The 26,669-nt window shown below is 40.2% G+C and overlaps 3 protein-coding genes across 4 annotated transcripts; 2 read left to right on the top strand and 1 right to left on the bottom strand.

Moving 5' to 3' along the window:
- The first annotated feature begins 3,325 nt into the window (after nucleotides 1-3,325).
- LOC110937215 lies at nucleotides 3,326-6,137 on the top strand. Its single transcript, XM_022179606.2, has 5 exons — nucleotides 3,326-3,496; nucleotides 3,815-3,977; nucleotides 4,465-5,464; nucleotides 5,554-5,635; nucleotides 5,767-6,137. The coding sequence occupies exons 1-5, from the start codon at nucleotides 3,464-3,466 to the stop codon at nucleotides 5,971-5,973; spliced, it is 1,485 nt and encodes a 494-aa protein (XP_022035298.1). The 5' UTR covers nucleotides 3,326-3,463; the 3' UTR covers nucleotides 5,974-6,137.
- Nucleotides 6,138-7,571: 1,434 nt separating this feature from the next.
- LOC110937214 (auxin response factor 6) lies at nucleotides 7,572-13,670 on the bottom strand. Its single transcript, XM_022179605.2, has 13 exons — nucleotides 12,921-13,670; nucleotides 12,546-12,658; nucleotides 12,097-12,195; nucleotides 11,934-11,990; nucleotides 11,672-11,827; nucleotides 11,504-11,588; nucleotides 11,306-11,396; nucleotides 11,047-11,211; nucleotides 10,255-10,377; nucleotides 9,939-10,162; nucleotides 8,881-9,863; nucleotides 8,579-8,769; nucleotides 7,572-7,974 (listed from the first exon to the last, which is right to left on the bottom strand). The coding sequence occupies exons 1-13, from the start codon at nucleotides 12,961-12,963 to the stop codon at nucleotides 7,782-7,784; spliced, it is 2,523 nt and encodes an 840-aa protein (XP_022035297.1). The 5' UTR covers nucleotides 12,964-13,670; the 3' UTR covers nucleotides 7,572-7,781.
- A 5,547-nt stretch (nucleotides 13,671-19,217) lies between these two features.
- Nucleotides 19,218-24,296, top strand: LOC110933873. 2 transcript variants are annotated; one of them, XM_035988575.1, is made up of 4 exons: nucleotides 19,218-22,230; nucleotides 22,309-23,567; nucleotides 23,658-23,822; nucleotides 23,910-24,296. In XM_035988575.1, the coding sequence occupies exons 2-4, from the start codon at nucleotides 22,968-22,970 to the stop codon at nucleotides 24,222-24,224; spliced, it is 1,080 nt and encodes a 359-aa protein (XP_035844468.1). In that variant the 5' UTR covers nucleotides 19,218-22,230; nucleotides 22,309-22,967; the 3' UTR covers nucleotides 24,225-24,296. The 2 variants fall into 2 exon arrangements, with proteins under 2 accessions (XP_035844468.1, XP_035844467.1); XM_035988574.1 differs by having other exon boundaries at nucleotides 19,218-23,567.
- The last annotated feature ends 2,373 nt before the right edge of the window (nucleotides 24,297-26,669 follow it).

Below are 26,669 nucleotides of genomic sequence, written 5' to 3' on the forward strand. Positions count from 1 at the left end.
TTTGGAAACCTTCTGACCGACCAGCTCGTGCTCCTCATCTTTTCTCAGATTTCTTCCGATTTCGGTAAGTTTTCATCCTAAATTTTGTACTTTCTTGATCAATGCACACTCCTACACCTTTCTACCTTTCAAATCTTGATTTCTAATCGTAAAATCATCAAGATCTAAGCATTCTAGGATGATGTCATCATGGTGTTCTTCAAGAACATCATGTTTTGGCCTCAATCCACCATGAATAGCTCGGATCTAACCGATTTCCACATAAACAAGCTAAGATCTATCACAGATCTGAACAATTACATGGTGTGAAGGATTAAAAGAAGGATTTCTAGCTTTCTTTCAACTCTTTTACACTCAATGCCTTCAAACCGATAGGAACGGACCTTGAGTCAACTTACCAATCATTCTAGTGGATGAGTGGTTCAAGATTCGGATTCTATCTACGAGGTTCACCGACTTCGGGTTAAACATCAAACTACCGTTCCGAACAGTTCACCGGCCGGACTTGGGTGATTCCTGTCCGAGCAAGGGAAACAAGTAAGAACGAAAGTTCCATGGTTTAGCCTCGTTGACAAACTACCTCGATATAACGTCAAATGATCAGAACAGCCAAGTGTTAGACGAACAGGCCGACCAGGTCAGGATGCTGACCGAACGGTTAGGCTGTCCGAACGGACAGCCCAACCGATCGGACATGTCAGCCGATCGACCAGGCCAGCCGATCGGCTAGCAAGTGGCCCCACACTTTGACAATTTCATGAAGTATAGTATTGAACGAGGTGATGTTCGATCGAACGAACCGTTTGGTAAACATTACTCATTGGATCATGAGATACTATGCTTCAACCCTTAATCGATTTACAACTCGTAGTAGTACGGAGTGCCACCCGATCGAACATGTTGTTCGATCGATCAGGTGACATCCAGCTGAGGACTCACTATCGAAGTGTCTAACCGATCGGTTAAGCCGGCCGATCGAACAGACCGTTCGATCGATCGACCTGAAAGGTAAGAACACTTCAGTGTTCCCAAATACTACAACAAAAACTTCAAAAGGTCAAACCCTCATACACAAACACATCCTATTCAAAGGAAGAAACAATCCACTCGAACAGTCCAGCCGATCGAGCCTGCTGGCCGATCGAACAGACTGTCCGAACGGACTGTCCAGCCGAATGATTCCGCCATCGGTTGGAGTGTGACACCTATAATATTTCCTTTTTAATTAGCCGGGAACCACTTGTCGCACTATGGCTGCTCTCCACCTACACCATCCAGCCTGGATATGGTGAGTTACGTCACTATGTATCTCTCCATACTTTGAACAAACGATCATAAATACTTGAACTTAGTTTCCTACGGAACCATTTGACCCTCAGTGGTGATCTGAGTGTCGTGCTCATTGCCTGGTCCACTGAAATCACAGTAACGGTACTCAGTCTTAGAGCGACTAATCCTCAAAGCTTTGCATTCTAAGGCTACTCGCCATTCTTCTAACCTCTCATTCAAACTCTATTTACTCTCCTCAATTAGCACAATATCATCTTCTAAAAGCAAGCATGACGAAACTGACTCCTGAATCGACTTTGACAACTCATCTAGGACAATCGCAAATAGAAATGGACTCGACGCTGACCCTTGGTGGAGTCCTATCTCCATAGGAAAAAATCAGTATCTCCTACTTCCTACTGGTGCACGAACGCTAGTTTTAGTATTCAGATACATATCCTTAATTAAGTCTATATACTTTCTAGGAACCCCTCTATCCTCTAAACTATCCTATATCAATCTATGTGGCACACTGTCATATGCCTTTTCTAGATCAATGAACACCATATGCAGATGTCGATTTTTCTCTCTATAATTTTCCATCAACCTCCTTAGAATGTGTATCGCTTCTGTAGTTGACCGCCCTGGCATGAAACCAAATAGGTTACTGTAACATGAGTTTCTCTTCTAAGTCTAGTCTCAATCACCCTATCCCATAATTTCATAGTATGACCTAACAACTTAATCGCTTTATAATTACCACAACATTGGGCGTTTCCTTTGTTCTTATACAAAGGCACTACAATACTACTCCTCCACTAGTCTGACATTCTTCCAGATTTGAAAATAAGATTAAACAAGTTAAATAGATAGCCAATGAACTTCTTCCTATCCCAAACACTTCCAAACCTCAATTGGTATGTTTTCCGGACCAACTGCCTTAGCCCTTCCGATCTTCCTAAGTGATGTCATCACCTCTCCCCGTGTGATACGACTATAGTAGCAGTTATTTCTTTGTTGTCTCTGTGTAATCGAGTTGTTTCTTTGTTGTTGGTAAGCCTTATCGCCGTTGAAAAGTTTGTGGAAGTACGTTTGCCATCTCAACTTAACGTCATGTTCCTTTAACTATTTCTAAAACGTTTCATTAAATTATTTTAAGAACATTTTTTCTTAACTTAGGAACATTTTTCCTTATAACTTCTTTTGAAAGAATTTTATTTTAACAAAACTTCTAACATCCAGTCCCTAGTCCCTACTATCATCAATATTTTGTGTTATGCACACAAAGAGCTAACGGATTTTTTATTACCCAGTGAAAAGTTCAATGAGATCACCCATCTTGTATATGTACTTACACCTGGGAGATCACCCATCTTGTATGCCTGTTTTCGCCATAGAATGCTTAATTGTGAAAAACTCCTCACATCCACTATCATTAAGCCTAAAACACACCGGTGATATTTAAGGCGAGATATATATTCCTTATAAACCAAATATCTCTCATGTCCACGACCGATTTGAGATTTTCATAAGTTGTTATAAAACTTTTTTCAACCAATGAGATTTGAAATGAGAAACAAACACTTAAAAAAACTTTTTAGTAGATATTTTTTCCAAGAACACCAATCTATGGATAAGTTTTGATCAAGGTTGCCTTAAATAAAAAAAATCTCTAGTCTATATTTAGTTGATCTTTATGCTTTCTAGTTATGTAAGTTAATCATCATATTTTATCAAATTTAACTTTGATTAGATAATAATAATGACTCATAACTGATCAAGGGCGAACCCAAGGGTGTTTTGAGGGTTCTCAGGAACCCTTTTAGTTTAGAAAAACAAAAAAAATTAGTGAAAACTTTGTATAATTTGAAAAAAAAAATAGTCATAATTAGTAAAAAATCTATCGAAAAGAACATAATGAAAAAAATATTAGATCCGCCTGACGACCTTAATAAACAAAGTTGATAAACTCAAATATTATATTTATTTATATTATATTAGACACACAACACACTATTGAAAAACAAAAACCGGGGGAGGAAAAAGGTGAAAAATGGGTAAAAGATGGCAAACGTCACACTTGTTTAATTATTGTCATCTCCCTCACTCTCTCATCACCAGCTTCAAACTTTCACAACCTCTCTCTCTCTCTCTAGCTCACTGTTCATTTTGCAGAATCTAATAATAACAAAATATGGACTACGAAAGGATTCACAACCCACTTCAGGTATTCAATTCCTCTTCTTCTTCTCCCATTCTGTCATTGTATGAGTAATGGAATCCCTGTTCATATTTCTATACACACGCAACATCACTACAGTAGCTACATTCATTCACCTTCCTTCTTTTCGTTAGAATTTGAAATACTCCTCTTTTTTCTTCTGTTATTTTTATCCAAACTATTCAAGACATTGATCCTTTTTGTTTTCATTATCTGGGTCCATTTTATATCTGGCTTATTGTATTATTTAAAATTTAACAATGTAATTTATGAAGCTTGCCATGTGTCCATATTTTGTTAACATATATATATTTTTGAATGTAGGCTGGTATAATATCTCCTAGTAAATTGAGGATGAAACTAATGGGCCAGAGAAAAAAAGATGCAGGAGGTTCAAGAAGCAGTTCTGCAAGAACATCTCCTTCTAAACTTGAAGATGCAGACTTTGTCAACAACAGTTTATTAGCTTCAAATTCTGATGAAGAAGGTATAAGTTTTTTTAAGTAATATTTGTTTTTTTTTTTCTAGTAACATTTTACTTATTGAATGTTGTTTGAAAGTTGAAACCTTGTAAGTTAATTATCTGGATATAGGAAGTGTTTAGATATAAAATTAAATCACAATAATCACCTAAGTATTTATGAGTTTCTTTGGATCATCATGTGTAAGAAAATTGAGGATACTATTATTATTAGCTTTAAGCAAGTAATTATCTTTTTATTTAATGGCAATATCATTTTGAAAAGTGCATTTAAACACCCCAAAACTTCTTTTGGTAAAGTATGTTTTTAACCAAAGATGTCCTTTTTAAGCAAGCCAAAGATGTGCTTTTATGAGTGTAAATCAATACTTTTTATGGGCCCAATTCTACTTCTAGATTTAAATTTAAAAAAACAATGATATTGACATATACATACATATACTAGAGTAAGTTTTTGTATTATAATTGTGGATTTGTGGGTCTAAACCTGCAGTTTCTAGCATGGGGATTTCATCATTGTCATTCGATAACGGGCAAGTTGAGCAGGGTATTGGGCAACATATGAAAGAGGTTCGTGTGAAGCCCAACCAGTTTCAAAAGACAGATTGCAGTAATTCGAGTTCGGTTCATCCTATAAGGTCATTGGAAGATGATAATCTTGATTATGATAGTAATGCAAGCTCATCTAGCTTTGAGTTTCATAAACACGAAAGATCAAGTCAAAATGCTATTTCAAGATCCCTGTTGAGACCTATGTCTTCTAAATGGAATGATGCTGAAAAGTGGATAATTAATAAACAAAATATGCATTATCATAATTCGAAAAACACTATGCAAAACCGAGTGAATTTTGGAGGCGTTAGAGGTTATTCTGAGTCTAATATTAGTTCTGTTAAACGGGTTGACTTTAGTAGTCAACCCGCATTGCAATTGGGGCCAGATAGATTTTCATTTACACCCTCTGGCTCACAACACCACCCCGTTTCGAGTCAAACAAATGACCCGAGGGGGTCAATCGATCAATGTCCTGAAAGTAAAGATTTAAAAGAAATCGACACCCAAAGTTCAAATAATGATGTAAGATCTGTGTCGATGAGAGACATGGGAACGGAAATGACTCCAACTCCGAGTCAAGAACCGTCAATGACTTCCACACCCGTGGGGGCCACAACCCCGCTTCGTAGTCCAAGTTCTTCAATCCCATCTTCACCTAGAAGAGGCAGACCCACATCCACACCTATACAACACACGGTTAACAACGACTCGCAGATCCCAAAAGTGTTGACCGAGCAAGAAGTCAAACTTAGAACCCGCAAGGAGATCTTACAGCTAGGGATGCAGCTCGGGAAGACGAACATCACTGCATGGGCTAGCAAAGAAGATATGGAAAAGAAAGCATCGGATGTTGAAAATGACGAGGAAACGTTGAGGATTGAATATGAAAAACGGGCTGCTGCTTGGGAAGATGCTGAAAAATCTAAACATAACGCAAAGTAATACTTTTAAGTTTTAACTCCATTTTATTAAGTTTCTTTAAGTCCGTCCCGTTGTTTATGTTTAGCTAACCTTTTTTTTTGTCTAGATTCATGCGCGAAGAGATCAAAATTCAAGCTTGGGAGAGTCAGCAGAAGGCGAAACTTGAAGCCGAAATGAGAAGAATAGAGGTAACTTAATGTGTGATATTTCTTGTTCAAACGGTAAAATGGGCAGGTTGCGTAATGGGTCAAAACGGGTAACCCTTGGTACGTATTAAAAACATATACATATTAGTTAATTAATGGTTATATATGTTCAGGCTGAAGTTGAACAAAAAAGAGCCCATGCACAAGCAAAGATGTTGAAAAAGATTGCAATGGCAAAACAGAAGTCGGAGGCGAAACGGGCTGCAGCAGAAGCCTTAAAGAGCAGGCAGGCGGCTCGGGCAGCAGCGCAAGCCGAATACATTAGGCAAACGGGTCGAATTCCGCCATCGTCCCCCAACAGCTGTTGTGGGTGGTCATAAGAATAATAATAATAATTATCTGTAATTAGTCCAGTTTGGTTTGGTGGTGTAATATTTGCATAATTTCTTGTTTGGATTTGATGATCCAGCAATCACACATAATATGAGTTGTTGGTAGTTGATGGCAGGTGGTACCACAGTAAATTTTATTATTATTATTATTATTGTTTATTTTTTATAAAGAATTGTTGTGTAGGGTTGGTAAGTTAGAATGGTCCAGTGTGAGGGTGGTGGTCAAAGTCAAGAAATGGGAAGCATGTGGGTTGTACTTTCAATGAAATTCCTTTTTTGACCGCCTACATTGCTCTTTGACCACTACCTCACGTTTTTGGAATAAAATCTCGGAAATCATGATACTTGTTTTTTTATACTTTTTCTTTTAATATTCGTATTATTGTTTTCTAAAGTCGTGTATTTGGGTGTTTAGACGTCTTGGTCGACAATATTTTTAAATAATATTAAGTAATCTGTCCCTTTTAGTTAGCTATTTGAAAACTATGTTGGTTATTTTTTTAACTCAATGATGTGTAATTATTAAGGTGATTGTTTTTTCTGAAAAGCTTTGTACAAGTTCTTTTGTCTGCGTCGCGCATATCACACGCAGAATGTTTGTTTTTTCGAATACGTTTCATAAAAAAACGTTTGCGCGAACTCTTCTTGGTGCAGACTTGGCCTAGCTACTTCTAAGATCTTCTAAGTTTGCAGAGAGTTAAACACCACCACTCACCACCACCACCACCACAGTTCACCACCACAGTTCACCACCACCGTCCCCCACCCACTACCGTCCATCACCACCACCACCACCACCACCACCGTCCACCCACTACCGTCCATCACCACCACCATCGTCCACCACCATCACCGTCCAGCAGCAGCAGGACCACCACTACCGTCCGTACACCACCACCAGTTTATTTTAGAAGTCTGCATACATTTAAAAATAAACAACATTCTTCTTGCAAACTGCAGAGGTTTGGTCCACCTCTTCTTCTATAGATGTCTGCAGATGTGATCCGCAGACTACAAACATTTTATCTCTTAAAAAACAAACACCACCTAATTGTGTTCTAATTTAAACCTATTTATTAACATTTATATTTTGGAAATGTACCAAAAGATTTATAAACCAAAATGAAATTTTACAAACTAAACAAGATAAATACCAGCTATAGTTTGTAACGACACATACGTTAAAGATGACATGGACATGGACTCATGAAGGCAGGTAAATACCACTCCGCCCCAGGGCGTTATAATGGCCTTGCATTATAACGTAAAAAGGAGTAGAGTTAGCCGTCGCTGATGGCAACAACTCTGTAAATTAAATGAATCGTGTTAATTTAAAAAAAAAAAATGGGTGAAGTCCGTAAAGTAGTGTTAAACTATTTCATTGGGGAGTGAGGTGGAGTAAAAGGGGTTAAAGTGGGTAATGTAACGCCTAAATAGAGTTAAGGGGCTTAAGGCATTTCCATGGCCTACAAAAGGCGGCACAAAATACTTAACCTATTTGCAAAAACCGTTACAATTTCATTATACCACCTCTAGCATGTTATCAAGTTACTAAGCACTTCTACATAAAGCGAAAATCAAAAACATCCAATTAAGTACACCAAATAATTCCTAGAGAAATATATAATACATAGCATCAAGTCTCATCATGTATACTCCGAAGACATAAGTAACGTGGTCATATTAATTACATATTCGGGTTCATATAAAGTACCTAAAGCTCTTAATAAACCAAATCACCTGAAGTGCCGCTAAGTAACGTTACATATAACCGTAAATCCTAGCATGAAGTCGGTTCAGTACTCAAGCGAACCCACTGATGTGACCCCATTGCTCAAGTTCATAGACTCTTGCTGGCTCGGAGTATAGTTGCTGTCTGAGGGTTTCTGTATCTGAACCGGGTCAAGAACCTTGACCCCTTGTTTCCCCATTTGCTGCACCTCTTGCGGCGACACTATTTTAATGCACCATACCCTGCTTACAAACTCCCTGTTCATAGAGAAAAAAAACACCACATGATAACGGGACGTAGGCGTTTGTAAAATGTTATAGGCGAACCCAAACCAAATTGATATTTTTAGAGTAAAAGGCCATTTTTGTCCTCCCAGAGGTTTGGCTAGTTTTGCGACTTCCGTTCAAAGGTTTGTTTCTCCGCATCTGGATCCAAAAGGTTTGAAATCTTGCCATTTTCATCCGTCTTGTTAACTTCATCCATTTTTCTCCGTTAAGTCAGGGGTATTTCCGTCTTTTTTGTAACCAAGGGCAATTCGCTCCTTTTCACATAATGTACACGTATTCAAAAGACCGAATTGCCCTTTAAGTTAACAAAAAAGACAAAGATACCCCTGACTTGACGGAGAAAAATGGATGGAGTTAGTGAGTTGGATGAAAATTGCAAAATTTCAAACCTTTTGGATCCAGATGCGGAAAAACAAACCTTTGGACGAAAGTCGCAAAACTGACCAAACCTCAGGGACGAAAATGGCATTGTACTATTTTTTAAGTGGCCCATTTTGACCTGAACAAGTTTGGACCCATTACCCGACCCACCCGTTTTGCCAGGGTTATAAATTAGTAAAAGAGGGAAACTTACGGCCAAGGGTCGTCACCAAGGAGACGAAGAACGTTCTCCCGGTCTACATATATAAGCTGCCAGCCTGATCTCAACGGGTCCTCCAGTTGGCCTTCAAGACCAAACATTTGACCAACTTCACTTCTCAGCTCATGATAGCTACTGAGTTTACCTATATCGAGTGACAACCCAGAACATCCTGACTTATAAACCTGTTAAAACAATACCAAAAACCCACATCAATTAACCATAAACCGATAAAAGAATCGTAAACACCGTTACAACTTACAACAAAACATGTACAAGTAACATAAAAAATTCACCTTAACAAGCGCGCGGGTCGGTGGGTTTGTTTGACCTGCACTTTCAGGAGACTGCAGGAAACCTGACTCAGTAAGACAACTTGAAGATGTAATTGTCGGATTGACTGAGAACCAGTTTCCTGTATTACCGTTATAAGTGGAAGAAGTCATCGGCATAGTCAATGAACCACCGTCACCACCTTGCATAAAAAGATTCGAGTTATCTATGTTAACTCCAAATAAAAGATTACTTTGAGGATCATTGTTCGGTCCTGGGAAAGGTGGTAACGAAACCGTGTTTTGTGAAAGATTAGTGTTCTGAGAAAGGTTTGTGTGCGGCGTAGGGCCCAGTTGTTCGACTTGGTGAAGAAGAGATTGTGACGAACCACTCAGGAGAAGCGGGTCAACCGCAACCCGTTTTGCGGGCCAGCCAGTGGAAGTTAACATAGAGGTGGACCGAGGCATGTTAAGAAGATGTGAAGTTTCCTCATGAGAAAACGAGCCTAAAAGACTCGCGTGATTTCCGTTCGAATCGGAAAAGTTCTGATTTTGGATTGACGAGATCATCGGGGGTAAAGTTTGTTGTTGGTTATCGAACGGGTTCTCATGCTTCAGCTGATGTGAAAGAAGATGAGACTCTTGAAGTAAAGCGGGTACGTTTTCAGGAACGAAAGTAGGTTGAGACTGAGATTGGTGCACCATCTGAGCCGGGACCAGCCCAACCGGCCCCGAAACGGTTGGAACCGTTTGGCGTTGTTGAAATTGTAGAAGTGACGGGTTTGACTGTTTCAAAGAATCCATAGTCCTCATCTCTTGCAATGCGGCTGCAGCCATAGCTTGGTATATATCGGTTTGCATACCGAGCATGCCCGCATCGAGCCGCGGTTGCAACCACGGTGAACCACCTAGTCCCTGAAAGTTTAGCGATTGGATCCCACGGTCACACGGGTCCCCTCGGAGCCACATCATCGGCAAGTTCATTCCCAAATCCTCTTCTTTAATCCCTAAATCCAACAAACAAACAAATATTGAGTTTTAAAAAATAACGAGAAAAGCCCGTTTTTAGTTTAGTAATTTACCGTTAAAAGACGGAAGCCCGGATGGCCATGGTCGCTTGAGTCTGAGGGGAAATTGCGAAGGGTACATAGGGAATGTGGTTAGTGGTTCAATCTCCCATAGTGAAACCCTTGGTTGTCTTTCTCCAGCTGTTGACTCATCCCACCCAACCTTAACGGACCGCCAGTGTGAGTTGGGCCAGCGAGCTGGGTCCAGGTCGCTAATGCCAGTGATAGTGCCCATATAGCTGGAACACATCCAACTTTAGTAAACACGTACTCTTTTTTAATTAAAAAAATAGGGCAAAAAGTACAGGGAATAAGCTTTCTATAAACATACCGACGGACACTTGATTCTTCAGTTTCGAACAACATTCGAAAACGCATGCCAACAGAAACACGTGTATGATACACGGCTTTAATATACTTAGCAAGAGGTATGACAAATTCCGATGGACTTGCCCTGTAGAGAATCGTGATTTTAGTAAATTCAAGGTTTCAAAAGTTGTGATTTTATATATGAAGTAGTATTTTGACCACCCCGGCTTATTTTCGAAAAAATTTACGTCAAAACGTAGACCAACTGAAAACGCACATGAAAATAAGCATGAAAACGTATTATATTTGACCTGACTCATTCCGAGAAAATTTACGTCGAAGCATTAACCAACCTGGATTTATAACGAAACATACTTAAAAATAAGCACGTAAGAAAATAGTTTTTTTTTAACATTAATGAACGGTACCACGCGTTGGGGCGGAGTCGAAACGTAAAGTAACTCAAATTTATACCACTTAGTGAAAACGTATTATATTTGACCCGATTCGTTTCCAAACAAAACGTAGACCAACCAAAAAAGTACATAAAAATAAGCATGAAAACGTATTATATTTGACCCACGTACATAAAAATAAGTACGTAAAACTCGAAAGGGTGTAAGTGGCAATGTTAAAAGTTGAAGGATTGAATACAAAAAGAAAAAAAAAGCCATGAGTTCATGAGTTAAATGGCATTCTTGTAAATATGATAAAGGAAAAAAAATAAAATAATAGAGGTTGTGTCTTAGAAACTATTCCTAAGACACCCTCTTTTTTTATATAATATATAATTAATTAATAAATAAAAATGTACCTTGGATTATAAAAAATGGTGAAACGGCTATTAGTGGCTGCAGCATGTGCAGCTGCAGCAAGAAGCCCGAGATGCATGCTGTCGCTAGATAAAACGGAAGATGGCATAACAGTTTGAGGTCGATTTGCACGTCGGATTCCTAACAGCAACTGATTTTTCTCATTCCTGTGCAAAAATAATACTCACTTATTATAACCAATCAAGCAGACAATCTTCATTTTCATTCATGTGCATTACATGATGTATACAAATCGCTTACCATATGAATAAGACTGAATCACCTGCAACTAGTCTTTTTGCGCTTACAAAAACACTCCAACCAGTTGTGAGAAGATGTCTTTTTGGCTGTCCTGAAATAGTGTACAGAATAGATAAAGATGCGGACTTTTCAAACACGAACGACAAAATTTTAAACAATTTTAATGTATTTATGATGCGAATCAAGTTGCAAGCATACCGCGAAATATGTGTCTAAACTTCCATTCATTATCATGTAAGTCTCGCGCGATCAGTTCTTGAGCCGGAGGTTGCTGTGAGAAGTCCTGCAAAATCCAAACAAAATTAGTGTGACATTGCACAGACTTTATTGTGTATAGAAATATTTTTGGGATGCAATCTAGCTTACAAGTGGAGGAAACACTTTCTCAGCTGCGCGACGAGGAACCGAAAATCCACCGTGAGTGCTAGTGTCACTTGCAGTCAACGTTTTACAAAAATAGTTGGTGGGTTGTTTGTTCGGAGCACCCAAATCCGCTGGAAGAAATGCTTCTTTTTGCTCGTCCTATATAAATCATAAAAAAAAAGAAATAAATTGAAAGATTACATCATGTGAAATACGTAAATAAACCTTCGTACATTCTTAAAATGATAAAAGGGGAAGAACATACAGAACTCAGTGGTTGCAATGTCATCTGAGCGTAAACCTCATCGGTTTCCGCATCTGCCTGAGGATAATTTTGAGTCGCACAATGAATATAGAAAAGAGACAACAAAGAAATGGAAATAGAAAAGAAATAAAAAGGTTATAAAAGATTGTTTATGGATGCTTACATGCATGGTGACATTGTGAAGTTGACAGATGAGTTGAGGAGGTAAGCTCGGGTAATTGGGAGTATGAGCATCGACTTCTTTGTTTGTTGATGCAGCAACCTACATGAGATACAGTTAGAAATAACCAAAGTAATTTAGAGATAAACGATTTGCAAAACGGATTCCATTGTTGCACTCAGATTACATCTAGTGGTTGCAATATGGGCTCGTTCGGGTCAAAACGGGTAGCTTTATTATGGGCCAATGCAGGCCCGAACCAGATTGGGTTGACTCGAAGTAAAAAAATATATATATAAATTAGAGTGTCAATAATATAATTTCAATTAGTCTGGTTTGACGCATTGACAATACATTTGATTATTTGAGATAAAACACAACTAGAATCAACCTATTCATAAGAAAACAAATTGAAATAAAAACCGAAACGGTTCTGCTAAGCTAATATTAACCTGCTCACTGTGACCCTGTGGGAAGTAAACCACACGACTTCCAACCGTCGGAAGAGAAACAAGAGGGCCCGCGCAAGCATGCCAAAGTTCAGAATTCAAACATCTCTTTTCCCCTGCAAACAAACTCATATTTAAAAAAAAAAAAAACAGTTTTTAACGCAAGTACGCAACTAACAATCATAACTTATAATGATAATATTCAACATATTTGGTGTATTGCCCTAAGCCCAAAGTAGCTAGTTGGCTAATAACCTCCAAATAAACTTATATACTCAAAAACCAATATGATCAAATACCAACTACACAAATAGATAAACTAACATTAACCACCAATAAATGCTGATTGCATATATGATCAAAGTGAAAAGAACAAACCTTCGGGCAACTGCTGACCGAAACCGACTGCAGAGAGCTTCATTTCCACAGCTTAAAACAACAAAACTTGTAAAAACAATCAAGAATCTCAACAACTAACCACCCAAATCCTTAAACTATGCACCACCCTATGAAAAGGGACCACTGTTCCTTTCAAGATTAATGATTCTTGCTTCTTTTTCAACAAAAGAAACCCCACTATTCCACTAGATTTTCAACCGAAACCAGTGGTACTACAAAACAAAAATGATTTCCACTTCATTCGATCTTGATATTCCTAACCCCAAACCCCCAAAAATTAACTACAAACAGCTTCATCTAACAACAGTCTTGTTCTCTTCTTTTTTTCCTACCAAACCCACCACCAAATTTATCCAAGAATCACACCAAGAACCTCATTTAGCTTCAAGAACCACTTCAGATCTTAAGTTCTTAACCCCAGAAAAACAAAACCCTAATCTTGAAACTTACACAAACAGAAGCCCTTTACAAAACCTAGATCTCTTTCACCAAGATTCACAAAAAGCAAGCAACTTTAAGCCTAAAACACTTGAATAACAATGGGCTTCTTCAATGGAACACCAAGATTTGCAGATAGAAGCATCTTGATATCATATCTGTTTGTGGGTTTTTGTGGTAAAGATTAAATGAGATCAAAGGTTGAACCTTTAGGGTTGGTTGTTCAACAGTTTTCTAGTAATGGAAATGGCTTTCAGCTCCTTTGCTGCTGCTTTACTGGCTTCTTGCTACTGTTACAAGTACTCTCTAGCTCCTTATATTATTATTTTCTTTTTTTTTTATTTCTTTTTTATATGCTACCAATCAATCATCAAATATGGCCATTGAACTTTTTCACTAAAATAAAAAGCAAAATTAAAAATAAAATATTTGTTCCAAGATCAATGCACTATATAAAGTTTGTAAATCAAATATCTAATGTAAAATAACTAGTTTTATGTCTATCCGTGTTACGAGGTGTTAGGTCGAATATTTCTCAACCAATTAGAAAAACACCATCATAGTAAAAGCTAAAACGATAGCAAAACTGTAATTTTAAGCTGTGGAAAACTGAATTTATCAGGACGAATGAGTGAGAGCTAGGCAGTTGTTTGGCACAAATAAAAATTACATCATGTCAACAATTAAAAAAAACACTTCCATAGTTTTGAAAAAAAAAACTAAAACGATAGCAAGAATGTAATTTTAAACTGGGGGCAAAAACATAATTTTAAACTGAGGGTAAAATCAGAATTTGTCAAAAGTTAAAACGATGGCAATATTGTAATTTTTAACTGGGGACAAAATCATAACTTTTAACTGGGGGATATTCATAATTTTAAAGTAGCGATCGTATTTTATTCGGGTCAATAAAGAAGTGTCAGGCAATTGCCGGACACTATTTCCCTTCATCACATTTTGAGATATATAAAATATTAAAGTTTTAAAATACTTTTTACGGAGTCGGATTTTGTCATACCCAGAATCTAGAGTAAGATTGGACTCTGGTCCTAATGTGGTACCACTATCTTTCATTAATCACAAGTCGCCAAAAACGTTGAAAGTTTTTGTTTTGTTTTTTGATTTATAGTGTTTTTATTATAGTGCAGAGTTTAAATAAACATAATTTTTTTATAAGAAGAAAAAAAAAAGAAATTTCAAACAATAATAATGTTTCATTTTACTTCATTTAATATAAGTATTTAATGTTACTATAAAGTTATATTGGTAAACCTACATAAATCATTAATTTATAGTCTTTCTTTTTAATATCTAACTATATTAAAATTTGTAACTTATTTTTAAAATATATATTTTTTCAAAAAAAATAATACAAAATAATTTAGAATGTAAGATAAATTACGAGGTGTATAGGTTAAATTATGAGTTGTGTAGAATAACTTTTGATGTGTAGGCAAAAAAAAATTAGTGTGGATGATGATAGTATTTATAACTAATTAATTAGTCAAAGATGAAAATAAATGAGATAGGTGAAAAACTATTTAATATTTTATCATTGTATCCTTTGTTTTTTTCTTCTCAATTAAATTTTCTTCTCAAATAAATCTTCTCCTGTATTTTATAACGCCATTTAGTTTAGTTGTTGAATGAGATCGTTTTTGGATTACGGAATTAAAGATTTTTGACCAACTTTAATTGATACTTTGTTTGGAAAATAATACTTATATGGATATTAGGAAAAATACTTTTCAATATAAATATGGTAATAATGAGAATCTAAAGAAAACTAAAGACGTTTTTGTTAAACAATATTTTTTGAAAACGATATTTCGTACATGTTCATCCGGGGCCAACCATAGATATAAAAAAAATCAAGAGGTTTACAAAAATGTTAATTGTAAAATTTGGGATTAAACCCTATTTAAAAAAGCATTTTCTTTTATATCATTTTTTTTTCTTTTGACGATACAAGAAAAGAAACACGACTTTATTTCCTAATCAATGTATGATGGAGTGTGGAGGTTTTTAAATCATTTGAGTGTGGAGGTTTTTATAATCATTGAAGTTCTTTTTTTATTTTTCTGGTTCACTAATTTGGTCAGGCAATTTATAGAACTATTGAAATAGAATAATGAAGAAACAATAAGTTGAACGTGTGGTTTGCTCTAGGTTTCACAGGTTGAAAAAACTTATGATTACTGTGAGCTCTTGACAATGATTCAATCTGCAAAATCAAAAACATCGTTAGGCTCGTCACAAGAATGATAGGTTGAAGGTTCTTTTTATAACTATCATCCGTCATAAGAATAAGTATCACTTTAATGAGTATAAAGTGTGAGTGAGAGTGAAAGTGAGGAGAATCGACTGACTCCACTTGAAGGAGAAGTGTGGTATTTATAGCCGGGGTGGTGAGAAGGTCAGGGGCGCAGCTTCCTTGGGGCGGGAGCAGACGCCCGCTCTCCCGAACTTTTCGACGCGTAGTGTTATGAACAGTCGCTTCGTATAGAAATTTTTAGGTATATACGTTTTCGCCCCCTGGAATTGGGAAAAATCGATCCCCCAACCTTCGCCAATGGAGAAGGTATTGGTGGGGACGTCGCTTTATGGGTATCTCTTTGGTCCCCTCAAAGTTGGCCATTAGTAGTAGCATAGGATGATGTGTGTTCGCGAAGCGTCATTGGCTAAACATCGTTGTGAAGGTGTCATAGCGGTCTCCTCTTTAATAATGGTTAGTGGAGGTTGAGAGGAGCAAGAATCCGCGAAACGTCACTGGCTAGACCTCGCTATCAGGATTTCCTTTTTGTCTCATCTGTCCTAGTGTATTAGAGGTGATGTATGGTCTACGCGGATCACTTGTCTGTACCAGTTTTCTTGGTTGTGGGTCGAGTTTGGGCTTGCCCTGGACCCATCGAGGTCCGGGCCCATATCTCACTTACGAAAATTTTATATAAAATAAGTTTCATCATATTATATAAACAATATTAAAATCCCAACAAGATCTCTTACTTTCTATGTCATACCCAACACTTTTTCATTTTAGTGTTTGCAATATTTACATGTGGCGGAGCTTGAATGAAAATTCGGCGGGGACCGGACTCTTAAAATCCAAATTGATGGGAGCCGGCCTCTTAAAAATCCAATATTTCACACTTTTTTTTTTTTTGAATGGCCGACAAAAAAGCTCCGCTAGTGATATTTACTATTTTACGAGTTCTTTAATTAATATACATGCATGATGCATCTGAGATGAAAACTAGAAAATAAATTTTATAGACTAGTGATCGCCTAATATCATTCATGTATAAGACTTTAATTAATACCACAAAATGTATGTGTATAATATATCTCTTTATCACGAGCTGGGTTTAAATATAACATGTAGTTTGTAATTCTTAGCCCTTGTAGTTCATGTAATAGGGGGTGAATTGTTTTTCTATTGATTTATTTTATTGTCTCTAACAAGTGCTTGTTTAATTTCTTGTTTTGTTGTCAAGGGTATTTTTAAAATGAGCAATCTGTTGGACCACCTATAGTCTATAGGTGAAGTGGTGTGACGTTGCCCTAAAACGTCCGAAAAAGCCGGCTACACCGTCTCTATGAGCGTGTTCTTCAAATATTTAGCCTTGGCGTTATGGTTAAAAAATCATTTTTATTAATTAACTTTACCACCTATTTAAACCTCAAGTCAACCCATTTTTATACACTTTTCTATAAACTCTCCTCTTATTTTTTTTATAAAAACATACTATGCATCCATTCCGCCTTCTTTTTGGTGCGCCGTCTTGACCAACCAACCCAAATTCGTATTCCCCGAAAACCACCCAACCACTACCAACCTATAATTACCAAGATTACGATCCGAATACGAAGGGGTACAAGCAACTATTAAACATGTCCCAATAATACTTTCAAGGGCCACTCGGTTTTGCCTCTAATATGAACATCAACATGGGGGGTACGTATCGAGCTAAGTCTGTCCTAAGAATGAGTCGAATGTATAAAATGCGACCTGAGACTAATAAGGTCTTTTTCGTGGAGTTGCAAATTCCAATGTGTCTAGACTCAAGCAGCTCCAACCTACGCCGTACTTGCTAAATAATCTACGCTTAGTCTTTTGAGAATACGTCAGTTTTCACTGGTAAATACAATTAACCGACTCTTTTGAAAATCATTTCAAAATTTATTTGATACCATTTGGTATATCATTTATAAATAACTTGAGACAAACTATATCTCTTGTTACCAGTTTTACATTTTTGTCAATACAGTTAGGGACCGGAACTAAACGCCGGTACATGATTAATCGACACACCACATTATCAAAATCATATAAATATAGCATTAGCGTCTGTTAGGTGTATGCCTACACCCCGCGCTTAGGTTGTGGCCATTTTCAATTAAATTAGTTGGGATATCCAGGACATGGTCATATTAACCCCCAATGTTTAAGTTATCAAGCAAAACGGATTAAAACGGATTATTTGAATTTCTATGACATGATTCGCCCTTTTTAATACCCAACCAAGCAGCTAGTGTTGTATCCCAAGCTTTGTAAAATAAAAGAGGCTAAGAGTATTTACCTGTGCTAGTCTTTACAAATCAAATATTTTAGCACAACCGTAACTCAAAACAACCTAAACTTAGGCGCAATTTACTGGAGGCTTCTAGTCTGGAATGGACGGAAATATGATCCATTAGAATGTTAACATGTCATTAAAAAGTCATTGACTTTGACCGGTTAACTTAATAGATACGTACGGTTCGCTAGATTAAGCGTTAACCGGATAGAATGTGGTTTATACCCTTTCGAGTGTAAGGAATCGTATAATATGGGTTAAACAGCCAAGTATTTTGATTAGAACTTTTTTCGAAAGGTTTTGACCCGATTCGGCTAGTTTATACATTTTACTCTATTTAAACTAGTCGTACGCACATATGCGGTATCGGGTGGTCGAATAGGTTCATAACAGGTCAGTTATGCCAAAACATGTTTCATTATGTTATATAATCAGTTTTGATGAAACAGTGTTTAACCAAGAGAGGTTAATTCACTAGTCTCGTCAAGTAGGGTTAATCCATTCTTTCCGAGGATCGGTGGCTGGATCGTCCGCTGGGCTGTCTCCTACACAAGGGAAACACACCATGACTCGTAACAAGGAGGAAGGGGTGGGGGGTGCTCCTTGTTACCACTCTCCGGCGTGAGAATCAGTAATTTGCTTGAGAAGCAAAGTGTGTGATAGTAGTAGTTGTGGGAGAGTTGAGAAGAGATACCTCAAACCGGGTTTGGGATGGGTATTTATAGCAGAGGAGTGGAGGAGGGTAATTGAGTGGCTAGATTGACGACGCGCCGCCCTTATGCAGGTGTGTCAGGCTTGTCGGTTGTGGAGGTGAAGCCACGTCCTACTGCGGTGTCAGTCTGTTGCTTACGTATGGGCTGACAGGCGACTGTCATTGGTGCCACTTGCTCTGTGATGTCAGTCCCACTTGCCTCGTGGATAGGATGCGGTGCTGCGCCGCATCGCTGCTTGCGGTAACTGCTGTTGTTTCCGCATTCTCACTCTGGCGAAGACTGCGGGATGCGATGCCAGGCCGCATCGCCACTTGTGGTGACTGTTGCTGTTATCCAGATCCCTTGTCGTGATGAAAATGTTCATAGGATGCGGTTCCAGGCCGCATCGCTATGTGTACACCCCTTTTCATACACAAGGTAAGTCTTCTCATCATTTGACCGATTGGATTCGACCGTTGTGTTAGCGCGTGCCCGCACGGACACAGATAAGTTCTTGCCGGCGGGGTTTTTTTTATAAGGGTAATGGTCACTCGCGGTCATGTTGGCGCGAGATCTGGGACTATACCCCTTCAAGTCCCCCCAGTCTAGTGTTGTTTCCTCATGCAAGTTGCATGTGGGAGGAATACTAGACTATGAGGTCGATTGGGTACTTTAGAAGTTGGAGAAGATTCTAGGCCATGCTGATGGCTCCTGCTTCAAGTAAATCACGCTGGGGATCCGTACCGGTGAGCAAGTTCCGTCTGATGCGGAATTCTCAGCCGAGGGTTTTCCGGTAGTATGGTCTACCTTTTTCTGATGTCATCAAGGTTGGTTGCCACCTGTTGGTGTGTCGAACCAACCTTTGAGATTGTGACTGAAGATGTCAGTGGCCGCAACTCTAGTTGTAACCTCTGCGGTAGCGGATGCAATGTTGTAAGTGTCTTGCTCTCGCTTTATGTTTATCAACTGGATATGTAACGATGATCCCTATTTTGTGGGGTATTCGTGTCCTTCCAGTTTAGCTCTCAAGTAACCACACGTCCTTTGCGGTTACCTCGTTCTTTTACATTGTTGGCCATGTTTGGTCGAACAATATGGAGATCTTGTGTCGTTGTTGGCCATGTTTGGTCGAACAATGTGAATCGTTCTCTTGAACCATGGGCAAATAAACATGGTCATAGGCATGGTAGTGCCCACCATTGTTTATTCTATGTAGTCCGTAGGTGGGCAAACAAAGTCATAAGCAGACTTGTTACCACTGTTGCTTGGCTTGTTGCTCAAGGAGATCACCTTAGATACTTGGGAATCTGGGTGGAACTCGTCCGCATTTGTTTTGTAGCCACTTTCCTTCACGCTTAGTTGGAAAGCAATTTTCCTGGAAGTAGCTTTGTGATGACTTAGGCGTGGCTCTTCCGTAGCTACTGTTCGCGTAGTTACGTTTCGCCGTAGCTACTCATGAGTGTCTGCGGTTTGTCGCATAAGACTTGCTTTAAAAGAGTATTCCAGTTTGTTGTAGCTCTTGAAAGATCATGAGTCAGGGTTGCTGATGTGCGGTCGCTCATCGTACTTATCTTTTTCCCTACGGAGAAGCTGTTTGCGTTCCCTCTGTGGTTATGAACTGGACACGAGGGATTTGAAGCTTGAAGAACTTCAAGGTAATGCGGCTTTGCTGTTCCCGAGTAGCGGTTTTCGCAGTCCAAAGAACAACGCTGGTTCTGAGTATCTGACACACCTGTGCGGGCTCGTGTGTGTCATCTCTGCATATTCCACGTGTGCTCGTGGGTATATGCGGATATTGGTTATTCCCCTTTACATAGTGTAAATATACATTTTCTATTTTTTTGAGGGGATGTAAAAAATGACATGCGGTCTAGGTTATGGTTTGAGAAACCATAAAAAACCGCATGCCGCGTACATGAGAGTTCTCTTCATTTGTAGCTTTTGTAAACTTTGTAGACCGTACGTGCGGGTTGGTGAAAGTTGGTGGGATCTGCCTGGCATGTGCTGAAATGAAAGGACGTTTGCACTGCCCAAGGCAATCACTGCACTGCAGCAGAAGGTGAAAAGTTAAGTAATGTCAGGAGCGTGAACGGCCACGCGCGCGTGGTAACCGTCAGCGGAACCGTCGCTGTACAAGTGGCGTCACATGAGTCGTTCCTTTTTTGCACGACGTTTCGGTTACTGTACAGCATTAATTGCGATGAGTATAAAAGGGGAAATCGTTTGGGGTTTCCCCTCACTTCTTCGAAAATTCAAAAAATTTTCCGGCCAAGAGTGAGTGAAAAAACCTTCGTCTTCTTCGATAAATCATTTGTTTTATCGGTGAGGTTTCTTCGAAATTCCTGACTTTACCATACATTCTCTTTCTTCTTTTTCATGATGGCTGAACCATCTAATCCCTATTCTACTCCTGGTGAGAATCCTGAACCTTCGTCGCCGGTGGCGGCGGAGGAGGAGGAGGGTGATGCTCTCGGCGGAGGCTTGTCGGTTCTGAAATGGTCGAAAGCTTCGTTCGACAATCTGATGATGGATGTTCAGATGCCACAAGAGTATGGTGCCATCCATCCACAAGAGGGTGATACCGCCGCCGATGCTCCGGCGGGGTATGTCATTATGTTGGCTGATTTCTTCGGCGTTTGTAACCTCCGGTTACTGCTGACTGTGTTCTTTGCTGAGGTTCTGGAGTGGTATAAACTCCACATTTCTTAACTGAGCCCTTTCGGAATGATTCGGGTTCGAAATTTCGAGTACACGTTTCGTGCTCTTGGTATAGAACCCACCGTCGGAGACTTCCGGCGGTTCTATCAGATGATAGTGTCAATGGGTTTCTTCTTCTTCCGTCAAAGGGACGGTAGCTCTAAGTTGATGGTCCCACCAAAGGGTTTGATAAAATGGAAGACAAAGTTCTTCTACATCAAGGCTGCTGCGGTTACTGCCAAGTTGACCTTTAGGAACGTGACGGACACGATCATAACGGAGACCATTATTGTCCCTCTAGTGGATACGGTGGACTTGTTCCCGCGGTTGCGGATCATTGGGTGGAAAAAACTGAGTAATTCGCAGTTGTGGGTGTTGCGGATGATGTTGGGGAGAATGAGCAGGAAAGCAAGGCCGGTCGTGCGAGAGAAAAGTGGTGGTAAGTATATTTCCTCCTGTGCGGTTTCTTGCTTTCTTATCTTTGTTACTGAGATTTTGTAAATGTACTATCAGAGGATGCTCCCCTTTGGAGAATGTTTGACCCAAAGTTTAAGGGTAACGTTGAGGTTTTGGCTTGTGCGGATGATGAGGACGGGTTTAATGTCACCATTAGCGGCAATTTCCGGGTGCCTCATAAGGCCGCACTGGATGCAGAGTTGCCGCAAGGCAAAGGTATAGTAGATATACTTTCCTTACTTGTTTTGTAAATAAGTTGGCCTTGCTGATTGCTTGTTGATGAGTGAAATGCATGTGATCTTGGGGCTTTGGGAGACCCTGATGCGACAGGTGTTCCCAAAAAGCATGTGGAGAAAGGCGTGAGGATTCGCAAACCGAAGAAAACGCATGAGCCGGCTGTTGTTCCTCCTTTGGTGTCGCAGGTGGCAGGTATATCTCGTACTCGTTTACGCAGCTACAACAATTACGTGGTAGTGTCTGACACCCTTGAGGGTTTGGGTGTTCTAGGTGGTGGTGCTGCTGCAAGTGGGTCCTCTACAGGTTCTAAACCTGCTGATGAGAAGAAGCGGAAGGTAGATGTCGCTGGTGCTGGTGAGCAGAAACGTCCGAAGTTGAGAAGGACTCAGACGGCTGCTATCTCGCAGCCAAAGCCTGCGGTTGTGACTGGTAAGTTGACCATATGTTTACAAGTGTTTGTCATTTTAGCTTGTAACTTATGGTTGTTTTTTGCGTTGTTGTAGAACCGCGTTAGAAGACTTTTTCCTTTTTGACGCTCGTTTTTCTCCCCCGTGAGACGCGGATGTGGACATGGGAGTCAATAAGGAGTTCAAAAGAAGTCCTTCTATCGAAGTAGTTACTCCGCCATCTGCGCATGCGGAGTATACTGGGAAGAAGGCCGCGGGTCAGACCATCTTTGATACGGTGGATTCATCTGACAATTTGATTGAGCCGCGTGATATTGATGTTGAGGGGGGGGGGGATAATCTGAAGTCCCCTGATGCTGAGAAGCCAAAATCCCCTGCTGTCGAGAAGGTTTCTGGTTCTACCTTCGCAGGTACGGGCTTTGAAGAACCGTCCATTCAGCCTGGTGAGACTGAATTGGAGTTTTATTACCGTTCTTACACGGAAAATCGGGGTGTGAACTACCATCGTCCTCTTGGACTGTTATGCAAGGGGATGATATTTCGAACGATCCCTCCGCTTGTAGGGATATCTTGAGTGGTTTGGGCACCCCGTTTGACGTTCTTTGTGCCCGTGGTCTATCTCATGAGAACCGGATAAACCAGATCTCTTCCATGCTTGTTGGAAGCTCTATAATGGCGAATGCGATTATAGAGGATTACAGGGTCCTTGGCCACAAGGAAGAGGAAACCATTCGCCTGCGGGTTGAGGCTGAGGCAATGGCGAAAGTTGCTCGTGAAGGTGTGGAGCAGCTTGAAAGAGAGAAAGCTGCTTTTGAGAAGCTAAAGCAGACCGAAACTTGGGTTGCGACTGCTAGCCTTAAACAGGTTCGTACTCTTGCCAAATTGCTTTCTGATGAGCACAAGGGTTGGAGGGAAGCTTGCGCTCGAGAAAATGAAAAACTTTTCCGTGTTCGTCAGGAGCTAACCAATCTCAAGGCGGCGAATGCTGCTTTGATGAAGGAGAAGGCCGTAGCTGAAGCGGCTGCCAAAGAGGCAAAAGAAGCGGAGGCACGCGGTGCCAAGGCTCTTGAAGCGGCGGATGCTGACCGCAACAATTTAAACAAGGTTGTTGAGGATCTCAAGGTATGACTTACGTTTACTTGAGTTTGCTTCTTTGTTTTACAAGTATAATTGATTATCCTTCTATACTTATGTATGCTTTGTTGTTGATAGGTTGAAGTGCAGAACCGTGTGACCATTCTTGAGGAGGTCACTGCCCGCGCGACTGAAGCTGAAACGCGGGCAAGGGAGGCTGCTGAGGCCAGAGATAGTTTGGTTACCTCTTTGGATCAGCTTAAGGTAGACCATGACTGGATGCGTGATCACGCTATCGGGCATGTAAGTAGCCGGTGCCTTTGTTATCTTTAGGTTTTGCTTTTGTTTAACCTCGTCCCTGAAAACGCAACTGCTGTTAATGAGCTTAAGGAGCGTGCACGGGAGGCGGGGTTCAAGGCTGGTTACAAGGAATGCCTTAATCATGTGAACCCTTTCTACAAGAGCAAGTTTACTGATGAGAGATCTGAGTTCCATGGTGTAGATACTGAGGCTCGGTATGTTGCAGCTGTTAACGCGTACAACAGCTTGTCCATTTCCGCCATTGAAGATATTGAGAAATGCTTAGAGGCGGAAGATTATGTGGACTGCTTGCGGTTGTTGTATGATGATCCTAAGGAGGAGGAGGAGGAGACCGCTGGTGGCGCAAAGGGTGAAGCGGGCACCAGTGGTACAAAAGAAGACTAGGTTGGCCTGCGTGCCCTTTTTTGACTTCCTCTTTGATATAAATGTTGGGATAAACTTATGTAAATTTCTTGTGCACCACATAGGTGTAGAAACTTTTTTGGAATATAAAGTTTCTTTTTGTTCAATTTGTACAAGTGTGTTTACTTCTTGCGTTCTTGAACATGTGTGAGTTAATGTTTGTAAGGCCAAAGTTTAAGGCCTTTATAAATAACATTAAGTCTGGATTTGCCATTTGCATGTCTAGGTGATATGCAAGTATCTGCGGCTCAAAGTTCATTAGTAAAGGATATTTACTTTGTCTTTGTGTGAGCGCGGTTGAAATAGTGTCTATTTAAGGCCAATGTTTCAGGCGCATGTAAATAATATTAAGTCATTGTTTGCCGTTTGCACGTCTAGGTGACATGCAAGTATATGAATAACCCTGTTGGCTGTAAAGCGCGGTTGAGTATACTCTACACCTTTGTCGTGTGAGTATTAGTCAATTCCCATTTTTATCCCGTTAGGGTTTAGGAATTGTTTAAGTTTTGTAAAAACTGTATGTGCGTATCCAGCCGGATAAATGCTGATGTTTTGCCGTTGCTGGCATATTACAATATTTGTGTGTGGTCACCACTTTGTGTGGGTATCGCGAATGAGGATTCTGCCAATCTGTTTTTGAAGATACCGCAAAGTGGAACACGCATTTGTAATAAAAAGATAAACAATATTGCATTAAATTGTTCATTTATTTATTGACAAATGGCCTGCGGGCCAGTAGGTTTCATGGAAAATGTAAACGTAGCTTACATGTAATAACGTCGAAGTTGTTGTGCGTTCCAAGTTCTTGCGATAGGTTCACCTTCTAACGTTTGTAATCTGTATGCGCTTTTGCCCAAGACCTCTTGGATAAGGTACGGTCCTTCCCACTTGGGGGCAAGTTTCCCAGGGCACTCTGCGTTAGAGGCTTCATTGTCCCGAAGGATATAGTCTCCCGGGTTGAATGTGCAGATGCGGACGCGCACGTTGTAGTACTTTTCCAGTTTTGTTTTGTACTTGGCCTCATTGATTGCTGTGTTTTCACGTCTTTCTTCCAAGAGGTCCAACTCAAGTCTGCGCTCGTCACTGTTGGTAATTTCGTTGACAACTAACATTCGTGGTGAAGGGAGACCTATCTCAGCGAGGATCACCCCCTCGGAGCCATAGACTAGGTTGAAGGGCGTCTCCCCGTGACTTGTCTTTGGGCTAGTCCTATGGGCCCATAGGATACTTGGGAGTTCATCGACCTAACCGCGTCTGACTGTTCCCAACTGTGCCTTTATGCCTTCGACTAAACTTTTATTGATGCTCTCAACTTGGCCATTCCCTTGCGGATGCGCCACTGAGGAGAAGACGTGTTCAATATTTAGTTCCTTTAGCCAGTTTTGGAAATCTTCGGTCGCGAAGTTGGTGCCGTTATCGGTTACGATGCACATTGGTAGACCGAAACGACAAATGATGTGTTCCCAGACTAATTTCCTGGTTATCATAGCAGTGGTAGAGGCTAGCGGTTTTGCTTCTACCCATTTGGTGAAGTAGTCGACCGCCACTATGATAAATTTTACCGCACCCGGTGCGCCTGGAAATGGTCCCACCACGTCGATTGCCCATTTTTGAAAAGGCCATGCAGTGGTGACAGGGATGAGGTTGTTTTTTGGGCGCGATGTCTTTGGTACGTGTCGTTGACAATTAAAACATTTGTGCAAGACTTTAACGGCGTCCAGGTGCATGTTGGGCCAGTAGTACCCAGCGTTGATGATTTTGGCCACTACCATACGCGGCCCTGCATGTATGCCGCATATTCGTCATGTATCTCCCTAATGAGATACGTGGCATCTTGTGGGTTGACGCATCGTAGGAGTGGCCTTAGGTATGATTTTCGGTATAGAATATCGTCCCCCATCTGGTAGTGGCACGCCTTGTATTGCAGTTTACGTGCCTCTGCTTTGCTCTTAGGGGTAACACCTGATTGTAAGTATGCGATGATTGGTGTCATCCAAGACGTTGTCCCGTATTGGATGACGTTAACTTGGCGCAAAGGTACTGAGGGATTTTGCAGGATCTCAATACGTATTTCCTTTGCCAGGTGTTAGAAGCTTGTGGATGCGAGTTTTGAGAGTGCATCCGCGGGTTTGTTCTCACTCCTGTTGATATGGCGAATATTGAAGGAGGTGAACCGTGATTTCAGTTGCATGGCTTGCTCAAGGTAGAGGATCATGATATCTCCTTTCGCGGCATAGTCGCCACGGACCTGCCCTGCAACCAATAATGAGTCAACGTGTGCTTCCAAGTGTTGGACGCCGAGTTTGACTTCCAAGCGCAGCCCTACTAGTAAAGCCTCGTATTATGCCTCGTTATTTGTACTTTTAAAGTCGAGGCGGATTGCGTAGGTAAGCTCTTGACCATTTGGGCTAACGAGTCGCAGACCTG

Source organism: Helianthus annuus, chromosome 4, assembly GCF_002127325.2.
Source record: "Helianthus annuus cultivar XRQ/B chromosome 4, HanXRQr2.0-SUNRISE, whole genome shotgun sequence".
Classification (NCBI taxonomy): domain Eukaryota; kingdom Viridiplantae; phylum Streptophyta; class Magnoliopsida; order Asterales; family Asteraceae; genus Helianthus; species Helianthus annuus.